Genomic DNA, 24,906 nt, shown 5'->3' with positions numbered 1-24,906 from the left:
GTAGTACCATCCCATTGGGTTTGCCACTGTTGGACGGAAATTCGGTTGATTATTTTTAAAATATCTTTATATGGTAGTGACATTATTTTTGATGAGAAAGTAGAAGATATGGCTTGGTTAGCCAATGTGTCAACTTTTTCATTACCATTGATTCCAATATGTGATGGGACCCACATAAATTCAAAAATTTTATCAGAGTTATTAATGATGTTGCATATTTGGAGGGATAGTTCATTTGACGGGTTATTTGATGATAATGAAGTCAGGGCACTGTAGGAGTCACTTATGATTAGTACTTTATTCATCAGGGAGGATTCAGTGTAGGTAATTGCTTCTTTAATAGCAAAGATTTCAGCCGTGAAAATGCTTGCATCTGAGGGTAGTTTGTAAAGTCTATTTATATTGCCTGAAATGAATGCGCATCCTGTGCCATTTGTATTTTTGGAGGCATCAGTATAAATTAATTCATAGTCGTGAAAGTCGGATTTTATATTTTCATTAAAAATTGAGACAATTGTGGAGTGGGGAGTAATGTTTTTGTTCAAATGGGATAGTTGGGTGTGGATTTTGGGGTGGTACTGCCAGAATGGAGTTGTTAAAAAAGGAAATGATGTCTCAATTTTGAACTCACAGTTGTATTCCTTGCATATACGAATATAAGTGTCCATAATTGATGTTGGTCCTTTGTGTTTTCTTATTGGGGCAGGATATTTGAATAGTTGATATGGTGTTTGGTATGGGAAGGCAAGTTTTTTTTTGGTCACGTATTTTAAGATGTTTTTTTTTTGAATCTATTATTATCACTCATTTAGTGTGTCGTAAATTTTTATAACTAATTTATTTGTCATTACTTGATCAATAAAATTTGATTTATGCAACAGCAAATGAAAATAATTACATCTGTATTTGATACACTAAAATAACAATAGAAAATTCGCCTAAAATCACTTAACATTAACAAGCTGTAACGGGACGAACGGTTAATCGAAAAAAAAATTGTACGAACAAAGTTGCTTGTAATTTTTTTTTCTATCATATTATAAAATTAAAAATAAGGGTTCCCATTTAAGAAAATTATAAATAAGGGTTTTTATCCCTGAACGGTTAAAAAAAATAATGATTTGACTACATATTAAAGTAGAAATTTTTAACTTGATATTTTTTCTCTTTATAAAAATTTAGTCTATGGATGTGTAAGACTTACAAATAAAAATAATGACTTCTGTATTTAATACAGTAAAATAACAATAGAAACTTTGCCTAAAATCACTTAAGTTTAACAAGCTAACAAATATTTTTTCTCTTTATAAAAATTAAAAATTTTCAATAGTTTCTAAGAAAATTAGTGTATTATCAGATTTCGATCACTTTGTATATATATATTAAAAATTGTAATCGGTGACATGTCAAAAGCATGTTTTTCATTCATTTTCTTTTAAATATTTATGGTATACATTTATATTTAAATGTGTAAAATAATTATGTATTTTTATAAGTTTCAGCAGGTTCTAAAAATTATTGTTTTTGCTATGAACAATTATCAAAAATAAATTTAAAAACTGAAACTTGTTAAAATAATTTTTTTTAAATAGTTAAAAGAATCATATGATACAAATTATAAAATATTTTTACTGTTAGCAACACTGTTGATTAGTTGTGTTGACGTTGTACTAAAAATGTGTAGTTGTACTTCGTACTCATAGTCAGTGGTTACTCATTACAAATCTTGAATTTGAAATTCAGTACAAAAATTCGATAACATGTTATCATAACTTGAATCTCACAAACAACCCGCAACAATCGAACAATAATGTGGGCGTGTATATGCCGCTTATCAGTTACAGAGTCCAGAAACTATTTTGATTTGCACATATTTTGAGTCAATTCCATGATCCTTTTAATTGTTCTGTCATTATTCAAATTATTCCGGTAGAATAAGAAATTTGTTATTAAATAAGTTTAATGGAATATTTTATAAATATATCTTGTTTAATATAATTTTTTAAGTATTAAAAATTTTTAACCCAGTGGAATAAAAAGTATTTATTATTATTAACATTGTAATTGAATTTATTTACGACTTTTTTTATAATAGTCAAACTAGTTTTCGTTTAAATTAATTATTTCTCAATTACTGAAATTTTTTTTTGTTATCGAATTAAATTTTTAAGTTGTAAATAAAATAAATAATTTAGCCATCTACAATCACCAAGATGCTGGTAAGTTGTTGATATTATTAGTTTGTGTTGACTTATTTACTAATTACAGTTAATTTGTCATTTTAGTTGAAATTTTTCATATTCAACATTATAATTTTTCTGCCAATAAATTGATTTATCCTTAATTTTTGTTAAGTAATTAATCTTAAGTATCCATTACTTAATTAAAAAGATTCATCAATATCATAATATACTATTAAATGTTTAATATCAATTAAATAAGTTCTCAGCTTTACATTGTAGTCAAAATACCCATAACAAAGTATTTAATGGTGGACAAATTATATTAAAATAACAAGTGCTTGAATGTATTTATATATATTCTTGATAACTTAAGTATAATTATCAATTATTTAGAAGATTTAATTTATCAAGAGCAAAATATAGATTTACTTTAACTTGAAAGTTTTTATTTTGAATTTTAAACTTTAACTGCTACACATAAAATTATTTGAATTAATTATAAAATTAATAATTATTTTAAAACCTTTTAGTCGGATGAACTAGATACAGAAGAAAACCATTCTCCAAATGATTTAGTTAATGAAGATTTACTAAATGAGGTAAGCAAAAGTAATTTTTTATTGTGAAATTAAGAATTTGTTGTTAGTATGTAAGACTGCAAATATAAAAAAAAAAATTTTATTATTTATTAAGTAATTTTTTTTGAATGTGTTTTTATTGTGTTTACTTGTAAAAAATGAATTGATTTTTTTGTATTACATCTTATTTTATTTAGGGAAATAATTCTGAAAATGTGGATTTGAGTGATAATTCCCTTCAAGTTGTTATATCTGATGCTTTAAGTGAAAAAGATAGAGTAAAGTTCACTGTTCTTTCAAAGGTATGAGTAAATATATAAATATTAAAAAAATAGTTATTATCTTAAAATATTTTTATTTAATTTGCCTAATTTAGACAACATTGCCAGATTTTCAAAAATCAGAATTTTCTGTTGTAAGACAACATGAAGAATTTATTTGGTTACATGATCAATTTGAAGAAAATGAGGATTATGCTGGCTACATTGTAAGCTAGAATTTTATAAATATTTATTAAAATGGTATTATTTACATTTTTTGGTGAGGGTGTAGAAGTAATACATTTTACCAGGGACCAAGTATTTAAAAACTGGGGTAAACTAAAAAAGGATAATACGATTGTTGGCTCATACAGAATTGTATTATATACACATTAACAATAATAAATATATTAATATAAAATGCCAAAATATAAAAACTAATCATCTGTATGTGTAAAATATTAACTAATAAATAAAAATACCCATAAATATAAATTTTATTAATTTTACAAAAATACAAAAATAATAAAAATCAACAATCATTAGCAAATTTTCTATTATTACACACTAAAATAATCTTTGAACATTTTAGGTTTAAAAACTAGTTATTGTGTTCCATGTGGCTTCAAAATAATTATTAAATTAAACCAATAATGTGGTACAAAAAAGTACAAAAATTATTCGTGTGATTATAAAATAATATCAGCCATCCATAGAAAACTTCTTAAATTATTAAATTAATTTATCTGATACAGATGATGTTTAATTCTTGCAGGTTAACATAGCATTTGCAATTTTACATGCTCATAGCTCAATTAATAAGGAAACTCTTAGACAAAAAAGATTAATAATGACTAGAATATGTGATTTTTAACGACCAAAATGTTGAGTTGCAAAATTATATAAAAGAGTTCTAAAGTTATCTAAAATTTTTATTGTTAAGGTAGTACTGCGTTATATATATTTGTTTTTCAGGCCAAAAAATTCCTGAATATACTTTTGCATAGCTGTGTAGTCATACCTTTAATAACTTTTGCATATTGTAATTTTTGGTTGTAATAATTATTTATGTAATTTTTAAAAAATGTTGGTGGTTTATAGTGATTTTTTTATCATAAACTTCTCAATTACTAACATAAAAAAAAATTTGAAATATGTCTTTTGGTTACCTTTAGTTACATATTACTCTTGAATTATTAACTATGTAATACTTTTTAAGTTATTTTAAATAACTTAATAATACTTTAATGTCAATAATACTTTTTTAAGTTATCTCTTATGCCTTGTAAGGGTGTCAACATTGTTTTTCAAATTGAAACACATATTTTGAATTCAATGAAATATTTGTTTTTATTTTAATAGTAAATAGCATTTGAGTTTCTTACATAACTTTATTTGTTTATTAGATATAAAACTTTAAAGTTTCAAATATTTGAGTAAATAATATATATGTATAATAGATCAGGTATTACAACAAAGTTATTAAAGTTGTCAAAATCATGTGGGATACTCTGTATATATTTTTAAATGTCGATGATTTCCTGGATTTTGTTCTGTTATAAAAACATATCTAATAACAGCTAGTTATTTTATGTTTAGAAATATTTAAATACACATTGTAGTTATCTTATATTTTACAAAAATTAAATATAGATTACAAAATTTTATTGGAATTAAGAAATATAAAAAAAAAACAAATTTAAATTACTTTATTATAATAAACAACAATTAATATAAAGTTTTATATTAATTGATAAATAAATAATAAGTAATAGTTAAATTTTTTCATGTAGTTTAGTATACAAATTTTAATTATGTGATGAAAAACTATGCATTTAAAACATTTTATTTTGTCAAATAATAAATATTTATTTTATAGATTCCACCAGCTCCACCACGTCCAGATTTTGATTCATCAAGAGAAAAATTACAAAAACTCGGTGAAGGAGAAGGTACTATGACTAAAGAAGAGTTTATGAAAATGAAAAAAGAATTAGAAGCGTTAGTTAAATTAAAAATTATATACTATAATATTTTAAACTATTATAATTTATTATTAATAAATAATTTTAGTGAATATTTAGCTACATTTAAAAAAACTGTTGCTATGCATGAAATGTTTCTTTCAAGACTCGCCCAACATCCAGTATTTCGTTATGATACAAATTTTAGAGTATTTCTTGAATATGATCAAGATTTAGCTGTTCGTACTAAAAACAAAAAGGAGTTATTTGAGGTAAGCATAAAGCTATGACAACAATAACAGATTTATTTTTTGCCTACAAATTTCTCCAACAATAATATTACATAAATTATATTAAACAAATCCATAAAAGGTTTTGTTTAATAGAATTTATTTCTCATAGAGTTACCATCTTAATGTATTTTTTTTAACAGTGTGTATATTTTACTAAATTAAGTGTTAGTAAATGACTAATAAAATGTTTGGTTAAGAACAACTTTTGAGCTAGCGTTTCGAATGCTATATATTTTTATACTTGGGTGAAAAAAGCACAGGACAGTGATATGTTATAATGAAAGTAACATAACTCTCATTTCATATTCAGTCTATATTTTAAAGTGTTATTAACATCCAAAATACTAGTTTAATTTTTTTTATAATATAACACCATATAAACTTTTATATTTATTGGAAATATCAGTCATTTCCTTTAAGTATGTTGCAATAATAAAAAATTAAGTTGGTACATTTATAAGAGATAAGATATGTACCTAAAAAATAAAATCTTATAAATTGAAAAATAAATACTATTGTGAGATTTTAAGTATCTCAAAATTATTTTTATATGAGAAATCTAATGTTCAATGTTTTATTACACACCCTTTTTGTGTATTGTTTATTTTTATTTAAGCGGACACTGAATTAAGATATAACATTTTGAATTTTTTTTGCGCAATTTTCTGAAATTTTTAATACAACAATTTTAATTGGATGGATGTAACTGTAAATTCAGTTTTTTCTTTAAGTATAATTTAATGGTATATCTGGTTTTTAAATTGGTATTTTAAAGTTACTTGTGTGAGTAGTATAGTCAAAATATATACTGCAAATGGCAATAAAGAACCGATGCAAATAATTTTTTTTCTTTTATACACCAGTTTTACTGAATGTGGCTAGTGTAAAACCAGTTGTTAACTAGAAAGGAATAATGTCTAATGTAAAATAAAAATATTTTTTAAATTTTTTTATTTTATATTCTTTATTTTGTTAATTACCATATAAATTGATTTTTAACTTAAATTATACTTCTAGGAAATTATGAAATCATTATCAAAAACAACAGACGAATATCTACTTTCGGCTACAGTTAGAGATGTAAATGACTTCTTTGAACAAGAAAAAAACTTTCTCATTGACTATTATGGTCATTTGAAAGATGCTACTATGAAATCAGATAAAATGGTTAACAAACATAAAGGTAAATATATTAAATATTTTCAAATGTATTTAATTTTTGATAAAATGTGAATGTAGACACTTCATTTCAAATAAAATGATAAAAATATCAATAAGTTTTATCAATAAAAATATGATAAAACTTAGTGATGCAAAGTCTATGACTTTAGTTAAGTCATAGTCAATACTTGTAACCCAAAAGATAGATTTTGTACTTATCTCTCTTAATTATATTTTAAATATTTACTAGTAAAAATAATTATTAGTATTTGTTTTTAAGTTTTTTTAATTTCATAATAAAATATTTATGACTACTAAACCTGTTTTTAAAATCATAAGATTAGGCAGATGTCAGAATTATTTCCTTTAGTGGGGCAGGAAGGGTAATTCAATTTTTTGTAGGGGCATGCACAAAGATTTTACTTTGGTTAATAAAAAAATTTTAATAGTGAATTTAAATTTATCAATGATATTATCTTAAATAGAAAATTAACCAATTAAATGTATATAAAGAACAATTAAAAATTAAAAATATAACCATCCCGTAAAGCAGTTTTTTAAAAAATGACATTTATATTTTATCTTACTCTTTTTCAAAAAATAGATTATTTAATATTTTTATACTATTTAAGACCACTTAAAAAAAAAAAAAATTTATAAATGCACATTAAATGTATGTTGTGTACATTTGTGAATGTAATTCCATTTTTTTTTTTTTTTTTAAGAAATTAATTAGAAATCAATTTTTTTTTAACTCTGGAATGATATTTGGAGTACATTATTTTTAAAAATGAATTTTCCAAACATTGTTTTATGTGTTAAAATAATAATTTAGTTCATGTGATTCTTAATGATAAGAAATAAAATAATTTTACTGTGCAGTCTCTTTGATTACCAATTGAATATATTTCAAGAAAATAAATCAATAAGTAAATTATTTGTGCTTTCTGTGGGAAGTAGAGAGTAAAGTACAAAACCTTTTGATGCCCAAATAAATATTAATTATTATTATTTTATTTATAATTTCAATGTACTTATAGTTTAAAACATATTTATAAAAAATTTTTTTCTAGATGTTGCTGATTCTTATATTAAGATATCATCATATTTGGTTCAATTATCTACTTTTGATCATAGAGAACTGGATTGGTTTTTAAATAGATTTTCTGAAACATTAGAAAAATTAAGGGTAATTTATTAATTTATTAAGATTAATAAGTGGCGGATTTATTTATAAATAGTAGACATTTTTTCTTTGTATTACTAAAGTGCTCCATGTTAGTTGAAATAAATTTGTGACAAACAATTTTAGAAAATATTTTATCTAAGTATAAAAATATACAAGGTTATCAGCCATCTTGGTCTCTTGCAACATTTCAATGTTTAAATTTGTTAAAAATCTGGCTTTAAGTGTTTGTTATTGAATGAAAAAAAAAAGAAATAATCTTTTAATTTTTATATTTTATTTATAGAAGGTTGAAGGACGAGTAGCATCTGACGAAGACCTTAAACTTTCAGATACTTTACGGTATTATGTCGGTGATTCATTTGCTGCTAAAAGACTTTTATATAGGCGACTACGGTGTTTAGCTAATTATGAAGCAGCAAATCGTAATTTAGAAAAAGCAAGAGCAAAAAATAGAGATGTTCATGCTGTAAGTCTATTATTTAAATTTTAAAATATTTCATTTAAGTTTACTAAATATTTATTATTTTCCACCATAATTTTTGTCTAAGGCTCAAGAAATAATTGATGTAAGTAATAGCATTAAAATAAATATGTATGCTAAACAATTAGGCGTGTGTACTTAGTAGTTTCAGTATAAATATTTAGTATCAAAAAATCTCATATGTTATAAATGTTGTATTTAAATCACTGAATTTAAAATATGAATTTATAAGCAAAATGTAATAATTGCATGTAGCTAACATGCGTTGTATATTTTTATCAGTATAAAAAAAAGATTCTTTATATTTGTAATATTAACTGTATAAATGGCAATTGAGATTGAAATTGATGGCATGTATTTGAACTGGGATATATTTTAAAATAGATTTTGAATTATATATTATTTTAAAATTTTTGTATTTTAGCTTTGATGCGTAGTTGAGAAGTTATTGATTTTACTTTGCTGTGTTTTTTTTTCACTATACTTTATTAACTCTATTAGACCAATTTAGCTTAATAATACATCAAAGATTGCAAAACATATCTAGTTAAAGCTATCAGCACCATAATTTCCAAAAATTTCCCTTAATTTAGTAATAAAGGAAATTGACCCAAAAAATTGTCTTAAAAAAGTCTAAGTTGATATTTTTAGTTTTCACTTTATATTGATATAATTGTTTGATAACTAGACAGGTTATTGCAGAATTTTTATGATAATACTTCTAAAACTTGTTGATGATATTTTTTAAAATCCAATCATTGACCAAGGTACTTAGGTATTTTAGTAAAAGATACTAAAAATCTTGTCAAGATTTTTTACTTTTCAATTTTTGATAATATTTTTAAAAAATCACCTTAAAACATACAATAAAATAAAGTTACTACAATGTATTTTAAAAGTTAAGAAAAATAAAGAAAACTAGATTTCTAGAAATTATTGGCTAATTAGTTCTAAAATCATATAATTTTTTAAAAAATGTTGATTTTGAAATGTTCACATAGCAACAGATTATCTTAATCATTTAAGACTAATTCATGTTGTAGCTTACTTAATGTACTATATGATAAATAAAAGAAATACGTTCCAACAACTTGTCTTCCATGAGTAATCTGTTTTTAAAGTCATTAATCATGTAAACTTTTTGGATATGATAGATTTTAGTTTCGATGTAAAGCTGAGAAGGTATTGGTTTTACTATAATGTGTTTTTTTTTGTTGCCACTTTTTCTCAGCTCTCACCAAACGGATTTCTTTCAATGATACGTCAAAAGACCACAAATCTAGTTGAAGATATTACCCTCAAAAATTGAAAATTTTCCTCGTTTCTTGTAAATGGGGGAAATTCCCAAAAACTTACAATTTTTAAAATCGATAAATGTTGACATTTTTTAAACTTTTTTTTCTGAGAACTGCCATAACTTTGTGAAAAAATGAACAAATCAAAATAATTATATTTTATATTGAAACCTTAAATATTTGCCTTTTACTAAAGTGTTAATATATTGATACTTAAAAGTGCCATAATTTAATAATTTCCCTTTTATTTGGTTAATTTTTTTGTAAATCGGACCATTTATTTTTTTTTATTTGTTTCAAATAAGTATCAAATCATTTTACAATAGTGATATTAATCAATATCAATCAATACTAAAGAAAAAAAATACCTTAATTCTACTTTGCTTCATCCCGACTGTTTATTTTTTATTATCTTCTTTTTTTTTTGTCTTTATCTTAACTACTTGGGGTGGTTACCCATATCCTAAACTTCCAGGTAGAGGAAGTTCACTTTCTTAATTTTTTATTATTTATTTATTTAAATAAATTTGTAAACAGGCTGAAACAGCACAACAATTATCCTGTGAGAAATTTGAAGTGATGTCTGATAAAGGAAAAGAAGGTATTTTCAGCATAAAAATGCTATTTCTATTAAAAATATAAAATTTTAGTAATTTTATAAATTGTTTTAGAATTAATTGATTTCAAAGCTAGAAGAGTGTCTACATTTAATAAAAATTTATTAGAGCTTGCTGAATGGGAAATTAAACATGCTCAGGTATAAAATAATATATAAAAGTGAATTATTATTACTATTATTATTGAAACCAATTTAAAATTTATAACTATTAATAAATATAGCCATAAAATTAAGCATATTTTATTTATTTATAGCATCAAATAGATATTTTAAAAACTAGCCTTGAAATAATAAACAGTGAAGAAAAAAAAACTTCTTTAAATGTTGAAGTATTATCGTAAAGAAGTTAGTAATGTCTTGCCTATAGAATGACTTGTTTTGTTGATGTTAACTTGATGCAGCATATATACCAAAATTTGTATCATTTGTATCACATTATAATGTCTTATGTATTAGTTTTTTTTTTTTATTTGAATTATCGATTTTATTTTATTTGATAATCTATCAAAACAAAACAAAAAAATAAAGATTCAAAAGTGTCAATCTATTGAAAAATATGTATATTAAATTATAGTTTTATAACATATATTTATAAATATTTAATATAATTTTGCATATTATATATATATATATATATATGTTCCCAAAGACATTTAAGTTCTGTATTGTTATTATTACTATTCAGTTTTTATTGTAATTTATACTTAATATTCTATGAAATAAGTGTTTTAATATATTTTTATAATTATAAATTATGTTGTCATTCATTACATGTATATTATTTATGGCGATAAAATTATGTTATATTTTAAGTAGCATATAATAAATTATTTTCAAAAATAGTAAGTTATATAATGTTCATGTTTGTGTTGTCAATGATATTACAAACACATGTCCCTTTTATTACAAAAACTAAAAAAAATGTATTATTTAAAAACTAATATAGTAATATGATTTAGCTAAATAGTTACTGTATAACTTAAATAGATACTAATTAATATCGAGAAATATAACTCAAATTTTTAGTATCAGTTAATAATAAATTATTTCATAAAAATAATTGGGCCTATACTTGAATTTTTTTTAATTTTTGTATAAATATCAAGTGCAAAATTAGGTAATGCACAATTATTATGAAACTAAATATAAAATTGACAATGTAATTGGTTCCGTTTTCTTTTTCTTTTAGAGCTATTAAAATTAATTTATTTATTTTAACTATATAAATTTTTATTTAGCCAAAGTCGCCTTGTCGCGTAATTGAATACAAGGAAAAACTGAAAAAATTGTTACCACAATAATTGTTTACAAAAATAACTTTATCTATCTTATTAAACAATGGGTCAAGATATGTCCAAACAATTTAAAATGGCTACTTCCTCGATCGCAATTCGATATGATAAACTAGAGTAGTAGAAAGAATGCTCGGATAATACCGGCTAACAAAATATATTTTATAAATAATAATAATTAGATAAATAAAATAAATTCAAGTATTTTGTTAGTTTACTACACTGAATGTTTCAGACTTTTATTGATTGACCTAAAAACTTAGTAATATGTTTTCTTCGACGTTAGTTTTGGGGGTAAATTTTCATTAAAACGAAAAATATTTCGACGTTATTATATAACTCTATGATAAAGTTGTAAAAACTTGGGACCCTTTAAAAAAAATTAATAAATACATATAATTCACAGCCCTGTTCAATAAAGATTAAATGTAAATAAAATGTGGGAAACTAAAAACTTAAATATATTCGATAAAATAAAAAAAATTACTTCTAGTTTATATTTAAGACACTTGAATTATATGAGAAGATCCGAGGTTTCAAGATTTTTCATCAGTGTTCACCATGAAATGCTATTGTCAAAATTTAAAATATCTAATTGATCTACTTTAGTGGAACAGTTCAGTTCCACTTATTCTCATTATTCGTAGTAGTTCCCGAAATACTTGAACACTCCATTTTCAGAATCACTAGGGTGACTTATTTCGTTTTTTATTTTTTTATATTGCAGACGTTGGTTTAGGATATTTTTTTAAATCTATATTTTTGTTATTTTGATCATTATTTTGCCCATACTCTTGTTATATTTTTGAATTGTGTTTTATTGAGGTAAATTTTACAGCAAGACGACAAAATACGACCACAGCCGTATGTATAATTGAGTAAGAACTAAATGAGGGCTGTGGCGCTTCTGAAGAAGGCGGTAAACTTAGTAAAGCAACGTCCTTTTATTTTGTTTTAATACACATTTCTTTTTATTATTAGCTGTATTAGTAGATTTTCAAATAAATTCTATAGACCAAATTGAACCTCTAGTAACGTACTCGGTCATGAAACGGTCCTGTGTCGCTTCATGTTACACGGATCTGTGCCACCTTTAATAGCCGTTGCTCTATACGTGTGTGTGATAGTTTGACTGACTAACTCCGCGTACCGTACGGTATAAAGTCCAGCAAGTGCTGCCTGTCCGGCCGCAAATATGCGTTGAAGTCATCTTCGTGTCACCGCCTGATACGGACAGCGAACTGCCCCCATAGTTCAACGTCGGCGCATTTTAATTTATGCTGTGCAACTCTTTTCATCCCTAAATATTGTACAATGTTATTTGTAAATGCTATTTAGCGGCTCGTGGGTGCGACTTTAAATATAATACCGCTAGTTATAGGTGTAAAAAATTGTCAAATTAATTATAACAAAATAAAACACAATACACATATTATTAAAGGTCGCAGTAGAAAATAATATTAATAGCGATTATGTACTATTATAGCAACCGATAACGACGAGCGTACACGTAGTTAATTCTAAAAATAAATTACCCAATATAGTAATATACTAATATTTTACTATATGGATGACGTTGCCGGTCGTCCAAAACCCGTACATAAGATTACAGTTTAACCGTACCCGCACGCACACGATTGGTCGCCTCGTTCATTATATATGTTTCAAAATATTGTAGAATTAAGAGTATACAATTAATTTTCTTCTTTTAATTAATTTTAGTAGAGGGTGCGATCGTCCCGTCGTCCAAGCCACGAGCCGCTATTGCTATTTAGTCTTGTTTGTGTAAGAATAAACGACTCTACGTTGATTTTTAATTGATTGTGTCGACTTCCGTTTATTTACCAATACCACTTCGCCCATAGCAGTTCGGTTAAAATTATCTTTTTGATTTCTTTGAACATAGAATTGTTCTTAATTATATTATTTATTGTTTATTAAATTTATATATTAACATGTCGTTAAAGTATTAAGTATATACTTTTAATCCTTGGATCCAATAAATGGCCATAGTCAATTTGTTGCCGAATTTAAATCATTAGTTGGATCGTTTTCTATTATATGAACTAATTAAATATATATTCCCATTAAACGACAAAAAGTTGGTACCCTTATAAAGGAGAGATGGACATAAATAATATTCAATCGTTTTAAGTTTGAAAAATAAATACTACTTATTATTGCCAACAATTTTTTTCAAAATTATTATTTTAGAAGAAATTTAGAGATCAACAATTAATCAATCATTCTGTATATAATTAAATAAAATTACATTTTAGAAAGGGACGTTAGATGTAATAAGTCCTTTGAAAAATGTTTGTTAAAATTGCGCTTATGAGAATATATTAAACATAGAATAAATAAATCAAGTATCATCTACAGTATAGATTCTACACATAACACATTTTTCACAAATGTGCAAAGAACAGTCAAATATGATTAGATTACAGTTTGCTGGAAACCTTGAAAAACTAGTTGTAGCAAAATATATACTAACTATAATTAATTTTTTAATATTGCTCTTTGGTCAGAGTGTTTACACATAAATACTTAAAATAGATGTAATGTATTTATCTTTCATTATGTTTCATAATTTATTAGTGCGAGTTCTTGCGTAAGACGTTATCACAGTTGAAAATAAATATTTTAATGAAAAATCTAATAACATTAATATTGATAAAATTTGTTGAAAGAAAAACGTACATATACAGTAAAACCATTAAAATTCAAATACTTTATTCTTAATAATAAAACAGAGAAGTTTAATTTTCAAATATTTGGTAAATGACAATGCTATTTATATATAATAGACATTCTTTTTATGTGCTTTTAATTTTAGGTATGTTCAAAAAAAATAATTTATTGTTATAGATGTTTTAGGTATACTTTTTTGATAACTAAAAGTTTTTTTTAGATTTATTAATAAAAAATATTATTGGCGCTTATCTATCAGAAAGTAGAAAGCAAATTAGGAATACATGTCCTATGTAGGTAACTATATGCTTATTTAATTTATTTTATATTTAGACACAGATAAAATTACCCTAATAACAAGGAAATGTTTTAATTAATGCATAAACAGCGTTGCAAAAACGTTTTAAAACACATGAAAGAATGTATTAGAGATCAGCGTTTGCGTTAAACAAAAACGTTTTAATGCCGATTTTTTATTAAAATAATGTTTTTTAAACTCTTTTATAGTATATAAAAAAATATATGCTCAGTTTTCTTATAAAGGAACTAAGTTCCTAATTTGAGGATTTAGTTCTTTGAAAAATTTAGATAATTATATTTATAGTAACTTAAAATTATATATAAAGTGAGTAAAATATATTTTAATACTCAAAAATTATATTCCAGTTGCGCAACTGATTAAATTATCATTTTACCAGTTGTGCAACTAGAATAAAATTTCGTTGTATAACTATATAACGAGACTGAGGTTTGGCGAAAGAGTAAGGTGACTAGGCGGGCGACTGCTCTTGATGTCTATGGTGCCGTAGACATCAAGGAGGCACTAAAATCCTTTTAAAAGTATGACTAAAGTTTTAAAAGGGTCAACTATGCACTAAGGTGCTATATGTAAATGAAGTATACGAACCGGCACTACAAGTATTAACGTGTAAAGTAATTTGAAAGGACACTATTGAAGTGAGTCAAAAATTTTATTTAAATTAATAATAATGTTTATTGTTATTATGAGCTATTATAGTTTCATATGTATTAATTTATTACATAACTTATAATTTACGAATCAAAAAGTTAAAACCTTTTTAATTTAAATTCAAAATTTAATTACCCTTGCTTTATAATAGATTTATTTAAAAAATTGTTTTTTTAAATATGACCAATCTATCCATAAATATTACCACGAAGAGTATTTTTAAGTAGTGACATGAGGAGGTTTTTATTAGTATTCATGATGATTAACATGAAAAAACTAAAAAGAAATAATAGAAAAAATTCACGGAAATTAATTAAAAATTAAAAGATTTATTAATAAATTAACACAGAAAGCCTAAGATGCTGTATAGTATTATTATTATTTTTAATATTGTGAATATATATACTTATAGGTATACTGGAAGGAATAGACTCCCACCAAAAATTAAATAAATAATATTTGATACATAAAAATATTTTTAGAAAGTGGCAACTTTGATTTTAGTCCCTTAAAAGTGGTATTCTGTTAAGGCTAATACACCTTTGCGTTATTCCTCGATTTATTCTATGTATAAAGTAGAATGTTGGGTTTCAAATCTTGAGTTTTTTTTTTTTAAATTTTATTTTGTTTTAGAGAAACATATGAGTGTTCAAATGGCGATTGTATAGATTTTATATTTACTTGTGATGGAAAAGCTGATTGTTCCGATAATTCAGACGAGACTGAAAGTCTTTGCTCGTCACGTTCTAAATCGTAATAAAACATAGAACAATGGAAAATATTTTGAATACATAAGTTATTACTTTTTATTTATTTGTGAAAATTGTAGATGCCCTGGTTTTGCGTTTCGCTGCTTATACGGAGCATGTGTGAGTAAAAGTGTTTTATGTGATGGCAATTTTGATTGCATCGATAAATCCGATGAAAACAATACTACATGTTATCAAACAAAGTTTCAAAACACAACTAACCCAACAATTCAGGTTACAACTAACAAAGTTTTAACGGAATGCCAGTTAGTATTAATTAATTCTTTAATAATGGTGTATTATAATAATTATTACATAAATCATTTGTATTGATCATTTTTTAATAAATTTGTTACACGCGTATGGAGAAAATTACACAGCTAATTTAAAACTTTACTATACATTAGCGATTTAACTAAAGTTAGCTAAAGAACTAGAATATATGGGAATAACTATAGGAGAATTTAAATAACTAGAATTTTGTGTATTTTTGTGACAAGAGTATATAAAAGAGGTTCGGTCTCTTTAAAAAAAATTAACATTAAAGTATTATGTAATATTAAAAAAGCTAATGGTGCTAGAATTTTAGACTATTATTTATAATTTCCATTTATTTGAAAAAAGTTTCATTTATTAGATCGAAACAATTTCAATGTGATTCTGGTGAATGCATTGACAGTTTTTTTGTATGCGATGGTACAGCAGATTGCCAAGATGGAACTGATGAGACTCGAAAAAGTTGTGAAAATGTTAGGTAATTAAATAAGTTATTCATTTTTGTTAACGTTTAACTGCAATATATTCAATTACAGTTCCTTTAATAATTTTTTATAATTTAAAGATGTGAGAGCTATTCTTTCACGTGTAACTATGGTGCATGTATACCCAAAGATCATAAATGCGATGGTCATAAAAATTGTGCTGATGGTTCAGACGAAATCAAATGTGATCGAATTACAACTTCAATTGTGACTGAAAAGCCTACACATACCTTTACATCTAGTCCAGTAAAACCTACCGTATTACAATTAGATTCTGTGTAAATTTAATAGTTTTTGTATTCAACAGTTACTTTAATTTTTTTATAATTCAAAGATGCGAAAGCTATTTTTAGTTTTTATATAATATAAAAAATTTAATGCAACCAAATAATTTAAGAGATTTTTATTTTTAGAAAGACATGTACAATATTTAACAAAGAAGGAAGTGATTTCTTATATTTAGATGATTCAGATATAAAATTGATATCAAAACCTATAACACTCAATACAAAATTGTACGAAACCAATCAAATTCAAGAAATTTGTAAGTCTGGTTATTCAAGTATTACACCACACAGGTTTTTGACGTGTAGAAAAGGAAATTGGCATCCAGATTTTCATGATGAGTTTTGTTTAAGTGAGTTAAATGGCCATTTAATACAAACGGTTATACTAAAACAAAATTGATTGAATTAATTATTTAATTTAAATTTTGAAGTTTTTTACTTTAAAATGTAAATTAACAAAATATTTCTCTACATCCTTAACTATTAATTTCAGAAAATTGTCCACCTTTGATCTCAAAAACCTTAAACTTCGAGTGTAGAATTAATGATGATTCTGTTAATTGTTCAAAACCATTACGTCAAGGAACTTCACTGATACCTTCATGTAAATCAACCCATCGTTCTCGAAATGATGATGATGTTCCCAGTGAACTTTTGTGTGGAAAAGATGGCCAGTGGAGTGGTAAATTAAACGAATGTGTTCTAAGTAGGTTTATGGCATTTGATTATATTAAAATTTATGTTAAAAAGACATCTCGAAATTTGTATAAAATAAAAAACATTTATATCAGCTTTAAGAAATTAAAGTCAAGTTTTATTCAGTTTAACGAAATATGTGTTAAACGCTGATGATGACCACATTAATATATGATAAAAAACAAGAAAAACCTTCTGGTAACTTATTCATTAGGTGTATTAAACTATAAAGTCAAAAGACGTAATTTTTTATGGAAATGTTAATTTTTTTAATATGTTTCAAATGCGTATCAATGTATTTTATGGCAGTGATTTTAATCACGGTCAGATAGCAATTAACTAATCTAAAAATGTCTCAACTCCAATACTGGATACCTATTATACTTTAATTTTTTATAATTTTATTATTAAAATGATAGGTAATTATCTAAGGTATCTCTAAAAAAAAAAAATTATATTGATTCGGTCATTTTTAAAAAAGTTATGGCAATTTTAAGTAAAAAAACCCAGCACAGGGGGGTCGCGGCACAGTGGTGACGTGGCATAGATGGATCAAGTATAATGATATCTGACAGTGATTAAAATCACTATCAAAAAAAAACGCTTCGATGCAAATCTTTAGATAGTGTTTAATTTTAAAAAATTGGTGGATTATTCCAAAAGCTTCATAAACTGCTAGTTCCTTATTAATATCCTGATTAAGACAAAGTATGTAGAATAAAAAAGAGATTATTAGAAAATAGTATTTCCCATAAAAAAATTATATTGATCAATACACTTTTCAATAAGTTATAGCATTATAATGTTAAAAATGTAAAAAATAAAATTGAGAATTTTCACACAATAATAGCATTTGGTAGCCATTTTCACCTTGAAGATAAAATAAAGTCCGAAATTTTTTTTTTCCATGATAAAGTATATTACATTAGCTTTAATTTAAGATATATATAAAAGTGTCAGACTTTCCGGAACACTTTCAAAATTTAAGTTGAAAAAGTCAATTTTTTGTGAAAAAGTTGTCATTTTGAATCCCCCCCTGTAGGCAGGTAAAAAGTCAGATTTATAAAAAAAATATACCAAATGATAGGTAAAGACATCATGCATCTACAAAAAAAAGAATTATATTGATCCATACATCTTTCGAGAAGTTATAGCATTATAAAGTTAAAAATATAAAAAAGAATTTTTTTACAAAAATCGTATTTTTTTTATTAAGTTTAATGTCTGTTTTCACCATGAAGATAAAATAAAGTCCGAAATTTTTTTTTACCATTATAAAGTATATTACATTAGCTTTAATTTAAGATATATATAAAAGTGTCAGACCTTCCGGAACACTTTCAAAAGTTACGTTGAAAAAGTTCTACTTTCTATATGCATTTTTATGTTTTGAATCCCCCCTGTATTTAGGGAAATGGTCCGATTTAAAAAAACAGTATGTCGAATGAAAGATCTATATAAATACTACTTCTCATAAAAAAATTGTAATGATTCATACATTTTTCAAAAAGTTATAGCATAATAAAGTTAAAAATGGAAAATACAAAATCGAAAATTTTCACACAAAAATAGCATTCGGTAGCCATTTTCACCATGAAGATAAGATAAAGTCCGAAATTTTTTTTTTTCATGATAAAGCATATTACATTAGCTTTAATTTAAGATATATATAAAAGTGTCAGACCTTCCGGAACATTTTCAAAATTTAAGTTAAAAAAATTAATTTTTTGTGAAAAAGTTGTCATTTTAAATCCCCCCTTGTGGGCAGGTTAAGGGTTAAATTTATGAAAAAAATATACCAAATGAAAGGTAATGATATTATGCATCTATATAAAAAAGAATTATATTGATATGTTCATTTTTGAAAAAGTTATGGCACTTTTAAGTAAAAAAAATTGAAAAAATTTCGAAAATTAGCGATTTTTAAATTTGTAATTTTTTTGGAGGTTTCCCCCATTTACGGGGAACGAGGGAATTTTTTTCAATTTTTAAGAGTAATGTCTTCGACTAGATACAATTTATGATCTTTTGACGTATCATTGAAAGAAATCGGTTCGGTGAGAGCTGAGAAAAAGTGGTAACAGACACAAATAATTTTNGAAATCGGTTCGGTGAGAGCTGAGAAAAAGTGGTAACAGACACAAAAAAAAAAAAAAAACACATCTTAGTAAAACCAATACCTTCTCAGCTTCGCATCGAAGCTAATATAAGTTTTAGATTTAGTCTGAATCAGTGATACTAAGGTTATAAATTTTTGTAGCAGACAAGTAGTATTATAACTAATTGTATGATTTTTATATGGATTCTTTATATTCGTTCCCAACGCATTAAATAAGATTTAAACATGAGTTTGGTAATTATACTCACTTAAATTTCTAAGATTGCGAAGGTTGACGAAAAGAAAATACGATTAGAACATCTATATATACGGTGAATATAGTGACAACTACAATAAAGACAGTTATTAATAATAACTGTCTTTATTAATTTTAAATTAATAATATCATTTATAATAACTTATTATATATGCTTAAATAAACAAGCCTCACTTAGCCAGAAATATGATTGCATAAATCATTTTGAATATAAAAGATACCCAGCACAGGGGGATCGCGGCACAGTGGTGACGTAGCATAGTTGGGTCCAGTATAGATTTAATCTAACAGTGATTAAAATCACTATCATAAGAAACGCTTCGATGCAAATCTTAGAATTAAACACTATCTACAGTGTTTAATTCTAAGAAATTGATGGATAATTACAAAAGCAAAATATTTTTAATTTTATATTATATAATTTTTATAATTAATTCTTTTCAAATTATTATTGATGTTAAAGTAATAATTTTTAATCTACTTCTTTTCGTCCTTTAAAGTGAAAATTTATATTAAAAAAAGAAAAATGAATTTATTACCATAACTTTTAGCTCGACTTATAAGATTGAAATTGATATCATTAAATAGAAAAAAAATGAAATTGTTAACATTAATATGCAGTCAGCAAATTTTATAATTACTATTTACAGTAAATTTATTTAAAAAGCTCTATTTTATTTGCATTTTCATTGTAATAGATCACTTTTACTTCTTAACTTTTTAACTGATTAACTTTTGGTGTTTAAAAAGATTCTATAATTGAAATATACAGAACTGAATTATTAAAAATCGATTGTTAAATTCAGGTGAAACTAAAAATCATTTTATTTTTTTAGATTTGTGTTTTATATAGCAACATGTTACCAACAAATTTAGAATATTATAGATTGTTAGTAATACACAAAAATAGAGTTAAAAAATTAATAAATTACGAAGTAAAATAATTTACTTTTGCAGTTGAATACGTTTATCATATCAAGTCAATAAATACATTAAAAATATTAGAAATTAATCATTTTCATTGTTTGTGTGAATAAATCTATTTAAGGTACTTTTTATTTGATTGAAGGGATTTTTTTACAATTTTTGAGGGTAATATCTTCAACTAAATACGAATTATAACCATTTGACATATCGTTGAAAAAGTAGGTTAATTAAGGGTTGGAAAAATAAATCGCAGCCACAAAAAAACAAACACATAGTAAAATTATATTTTAATGAATAAGAAATTACTTCTCATCAGGGGAGACTACAGTGATGAGATCTTTGATATATATTTCAATTTTTAAGGGTAATGTCTTCAAATAGATACGATTTGTGATCTTTTGACGTATCATTGAGAAAAATCGGTTCAGTGAGAGCTGAGAAAAAGTCGCGACAGACACAAAAAAATAAAATAAAGAATGGTAAAATTAATACTTTCTCAGTTTCGCATTGAAGCTAAAATATTTGAGTTATTAAAAAAGTTTTTCTATTGTAAAAATAAATTAAATCAAATACTCCAGAGTATTATAAATATATGATATAAATATATAATTATATAAAGCTTATTTTTAGAGTGTGGTAAAATATATGCTCAAAGTCAAAAATTAATTTCAAATGGAAAATTATCTAAATATAGTGAAGTTCCTTGGAATGTCGGTATTTATCAAAAAGATAACAACTCTTACAACCACATTTGTGGTGGATCACTAATTGCTCGAAATTTAGTTTTGTCTGGTAAAATATAAAAATTTATTTTTTTGTTTTAATGAACTGATTTCCATTAACAAAGAAAAATTATAGAAGCATTATTTCTGTTTTAGCTGCTCATTGTTTTTATGATAATGCAGATAACAGAGAAGATAATAACGATTTTCAAATATATGTTGGAAAGTATTACAGAAATTATGATTCTAAAAATGATACCCAGTATGCTAAAATGTACAATGTAAGATTATTTTTAATTAACTTTAAGTTGGACAATTTTGATAAAAACTTTAAAATTTTCGTATTTTAGATTAAAATAATTCAAATAGCAGACAAGTATGAAGGAAAGAATTCATTGTACACTGATGATATAGCTATTGTTGTATTATCTGATCCCATAAATATCAGTCCAGCTGTTTCCATAGTTTGCATTGATTGGAATGAAGAACATTCAGAAGTCAACGGGAATTTAGGATTGGTAAATATTTAATATATTTATAAAAACTGGTATTGGTGTAGCATTTAATTAACTACAAACATTTCTATAGTAAATTTGACGAGGGAAGGTCGTAGAATTTTATTGATAAGTCATTTATAATAAATATATCAAAGAAAAGAGTTTAAAGAAATCATTTTACTACGTATATTAAATAAATAATTAGAATATTACAAGAATTATCTAAAATTAATTAATAGAATTGCTTAAGCAATGATAATTTAGGAAAACTAATGATATTATAATATTGCCTATAATTGATCCTCCTAATTTAAAATTTGAAATAAATAAATGTCTTTATACGATATACAGTGAAGTGGTCAACGCAAAATGTGTTTTTGTTAAAATTTATAAACATAGAAAATTTGTAATAATGTCGTAAATCTATTTTATATTTTGATGTTTATTATGCAAGTATTAGAAAGTGTATTAAACCGTTCTGAAAAGGTCTAAACATATTTTATAATAGCATTTATTATTTCATTAATATATTTTAATACCTCTAATTACGTAACTGTCTTTATCTTTTTTTTAGGTTGCAGGATGGGGAAAAATAGATAAATACAAAGAGATATTTAGTGAGACATTATTAACAGCTAAATTACCATTTATTGATTTTTCGACTTGCCGAAAATTATTGAGAAAAGATTTTCCTATAACTAGCGATAAAATTTGTGCTGGTTCAACTAATGGTAAATTGTTATATAGTTTTCATTTATTTCTAATATGATAGAATGATCATCTGTTTTTTTATGAAAATGGAGCCAATATTGCTTATGAGATATAAATATAATTCATGATGTATAATAATGAAATATTATGTTTCAGTGTCAGATCCAGGAGTGCAACAAGGAGATAGCGGATCTGGTTTATCGTTCATACATGACGATAAATATTATTTAACAGGAATTGTAAGTAATTTTGATCCAGATTCCAATAATTCAATCGCTTTATTCACCGATTTGAGAAGTCATTTGAAGTGGATTCGTAAAAAATTTTTAGAAAATAGAATTTTATAGTTTTAACTATAGTGTATGACATTAATGAACTAATGAATGTATATTAAATAAATGTTTATTTGATATACCTATAAGTATTACCTTAATGAACTTTTTCTTATATATATATAAGTGTGTAATCAAAAAATAATTGTTTATTGTACTGCACAAGAAGCGAAAATAATTCGAGGTTATCAATACGTTTTTAGAAACAAGAATTCTATAATTATTATTAGAAAATTCATAATCTCAAACGTATCACTAATATGTTTGAAGAGAAAAAGTATTGGCATGGAGTATCTATAAACACAACCCAGTTTTTTGATAAAACCTTGTTCAAAGATTTACTTATAAAAATGTGAAAACGATGAATAAATTTATAGTGTAAACTTGATAAGTATACTTATCAATATAATAATATTATAATAATCAGACAAAAAAATATTGTAGTTCGACTAAAATCTAGTCTACCATTTTAAGATTCCGGTCAAAACATTAAAAGAAAACTTAATCCTAAATTCAATATTTAAAATTTAATCATAAAAAGAAAAATATCTATTGTTTATGTATTTAATACGGAAATATACATAAACAAATAAATTTCACCTTATTTATACTTATTTTTATAGAAATAATTAAGACTCAAAGTAAAAATTTATAAGAAATTAGAATTAACAATGATAGTAATACCTTATAAGTTTACTATAACTTTTCACAAGAACAATAATTATTTATTACTAATAAGAAATTAAGTAAGACTATTTTCTATGAAAGTTAAAGTCGTACTTAATTTAGTTTACTTTGTGCAAAACATATTCTGTTTTTATGTATAATTAAATAGCACAATCATATCAATGTTTATCACTTGACTACACTGAAAAAATATGTTCTAATTTTCATATACTTGTAATAGAAAATTTTAACGCACACGTTGTAAGAGAAAATGATGGTTAATAGTAATGAAAATAGTATATTTTATTATGAATTTTCAATACTTTATGTTAAAATACACTACTTGTGTATAAAATTAACGTGTTTGCAGAAAGTTTGGGAATTTTTGGATAATTTTTTCAGTGTAGTATCGATTTTATGTAAACGGATTTTTATTTAAAAAAAAAAATGAAATGTGAGCCAATACACTAAAAGTAGGTCTATCATTTATGAAAAAAGATTTTATATAACTAACGTCAACACTGTTTTGTAATGTTTAAAAATGTCTATCAAATACCTATTTATTTTATTACGTACCAAATTTAGAGAACATTGGTTTGTAATGTTTAAAAAGTCTCTATCTTGTATATGTCAGAGAGTATTCGAATTTAAAATATATTAACGCAATATTTTTTTTAAACATTTTACTTATTTTAAAATGTACCAAATTAATAAGATTTGTATTTATAGAAAAAATAGGCTAAGCATAAATATCTCTCTTCATAATGATTATATTAAAATAATTTGATAAAAAAAATTAAAAATTTGCTATTGACGCTCGATAAACTGTTTTTTTTTTGACCCTCTGTAAAGAAGTTTCACTTCAAAAATGTAGTATATATCTCTTTTGGTTTGTATTATGATTAATTTTTAGTAAGGCTACGTTAGCAGGTAAGTTGTACAATAAGAACTTAGACGTTTCAGACTTTACTGAGACAAATGATGCTGGAACTTATAATGTTAAAATATACAAGATATACAAGATAGAGACTATCTTGTATATGTCAGAGATTATTCGAATTTAAAATATATTAAAGCGTTATTTTTTTAAGCATTTTACATATTTTAAAACCTACCAAATCTAGAGAAAAATGATTTGTATTTATACAAATAAATAGCGTAAGCATAAATATCTCATTTCAATTATTATGTAAAATTAATTTGA

General features: G+C 24.4%; 2 protein-coding genes across 14 annotated transcripts in view; both read left to right on the top strand.

Moving 5' to 3' along the window:
• The first annotated feature begins 1,794 nt into the window (after positions 1-1,794).
• Positions 1,795-10,638, top strand: LOC126897259 (sorting nexin-6). 2 transcript variants are annotated; one of them, XM_050670748.1, is made up of 13 exons: positions 1,795-2,219; positions 2,714-2,782; positions 2,959-3,063; positions 3,138-3,248; positions 4,901-5,022; positions 5,095-5,257; positions 6,296-6,461; positions 7,513-7,628; positions 7,912-8,094; positions 8,177-8,194; positions 9,942-10,005; positions 10,076-10,161; positions 10,278-10,638. In XM_050670748.1, the coding sequence occupies exons 1-13, from the start codon at positions 2,214-2,216 to the stop codon at positions 10,362-10,364; spliced, it is 1,296 nt and encodes a 431-aa protein (XP_050526705.1). In that variant the 5' UTR covers positions 1,795-2,213; the 3' UTR covers positions 10,365-10,638. The 2 variants fall into 2 exon arrangements, with proteins under 2 accessions (XP_050526705.1, XP_050526706.1); XM_050670749.1 differs by lacking the exon at positions 8,177-8,194 and having other exon boundaries at positions 1,804-2,219; positions 10,278-10,631.
• Positions 10,639-13,974: 3,336 nt separating this feature from the next.
• Positions 13,975-24,906, top strand: part of LOC126897233 (modular serine protease-like) — a 116,139-nt gene continuing 105,207 nt past the window's right edge. For 3 of the 12 annotated variants that reach the window (XM_050670681.1, XM_050670680.1, XM_050670679.1), the window contains exons 1-10: positions 14,024-14,154; positions 14,230-14,302; positions 15,613-15,732; positions 15,809-15,994; positions 16,366-16,482; positions 16,570-16,767; positions 16,903-17,126; positions 17,270-17,482; positions 21,405-21,566; positions 21,653-21,777. In XM_050670681.1, coding sequence (XP_050526638.1) covers positions 14,100-14,154; positions 14,230-14,302; positions 15,613-15,732; positions 15,809-15,994; positions 16,366-16,482; positions 16,570-16,767; positions 16,903-17,126; positions 17,270-17,482; positions 21,405-21,566; positions 21,653-21,777 — 1,473 coding nt within the window. In that variant the 5' untranslated portion in view covers positions 14,024-14,099. Of the gene's footprint in view, positions 14,155-14,229; positions 14,303-15,612; positions 15,733-15,808; positions 15,995-16,365; positions 16,483-16,569; positions 16,768-16,902; positions 17,127-17,269; positions 17,483-21,404; positions 21,567-21,652; positions 21,778-21,846; positions 22,015-22,567; positions 22,725-22,860; positions 23,119-24,906 lie in introns of those variants that run through there. The other 9 variants (XM_050670671.1, XM_050670670.1, XM_050670676.1 and 6 more) reach the window with 8 other exon arrangements.

Source organism: Daktulosphaira vitifoliae, unplaced genomic scaffold (assembly GCF_025091365.1).
Source record: "Daktulosphaira vitifoliae isolate Bord-2020 unplaced genomic scaffold, ASM2509136v1 Scaffold_2, whole genome shotgun sequence".
NCBI lineage: Eukaryota > Metazoa > Arthropoda > Insecta > Hemiptera > Phylloxeridae > Daktulosphaira > Daktulosphaira vitifoliae.
Note: the sequence above shows the minus strand (reverse complement) of the source record. Positions and strands in the feature narration are given on the sequence as shown.

What these genes read in the sequence shown, in the direction of transcription:
- LOC126897259 (XM_050670748.1), top strand. An exon ending in AATGGTTAACAAACATAAAG is followed by an intron (nt 6,462 to 7,512) that starts GTAAATATATTA and finishes ATTTTTTTCTAG; the next exon opens with ATGTTGCTGATTCTTATATT. An exon ending in GGGAAATTAAACATGCTCAG is followed by an intron (nt 10,162 to 10,277) that starts GTATAAAATAAT and finishes ATTTATTTATAG; the next exon opens with CATCAAATAGATATTTTAAA.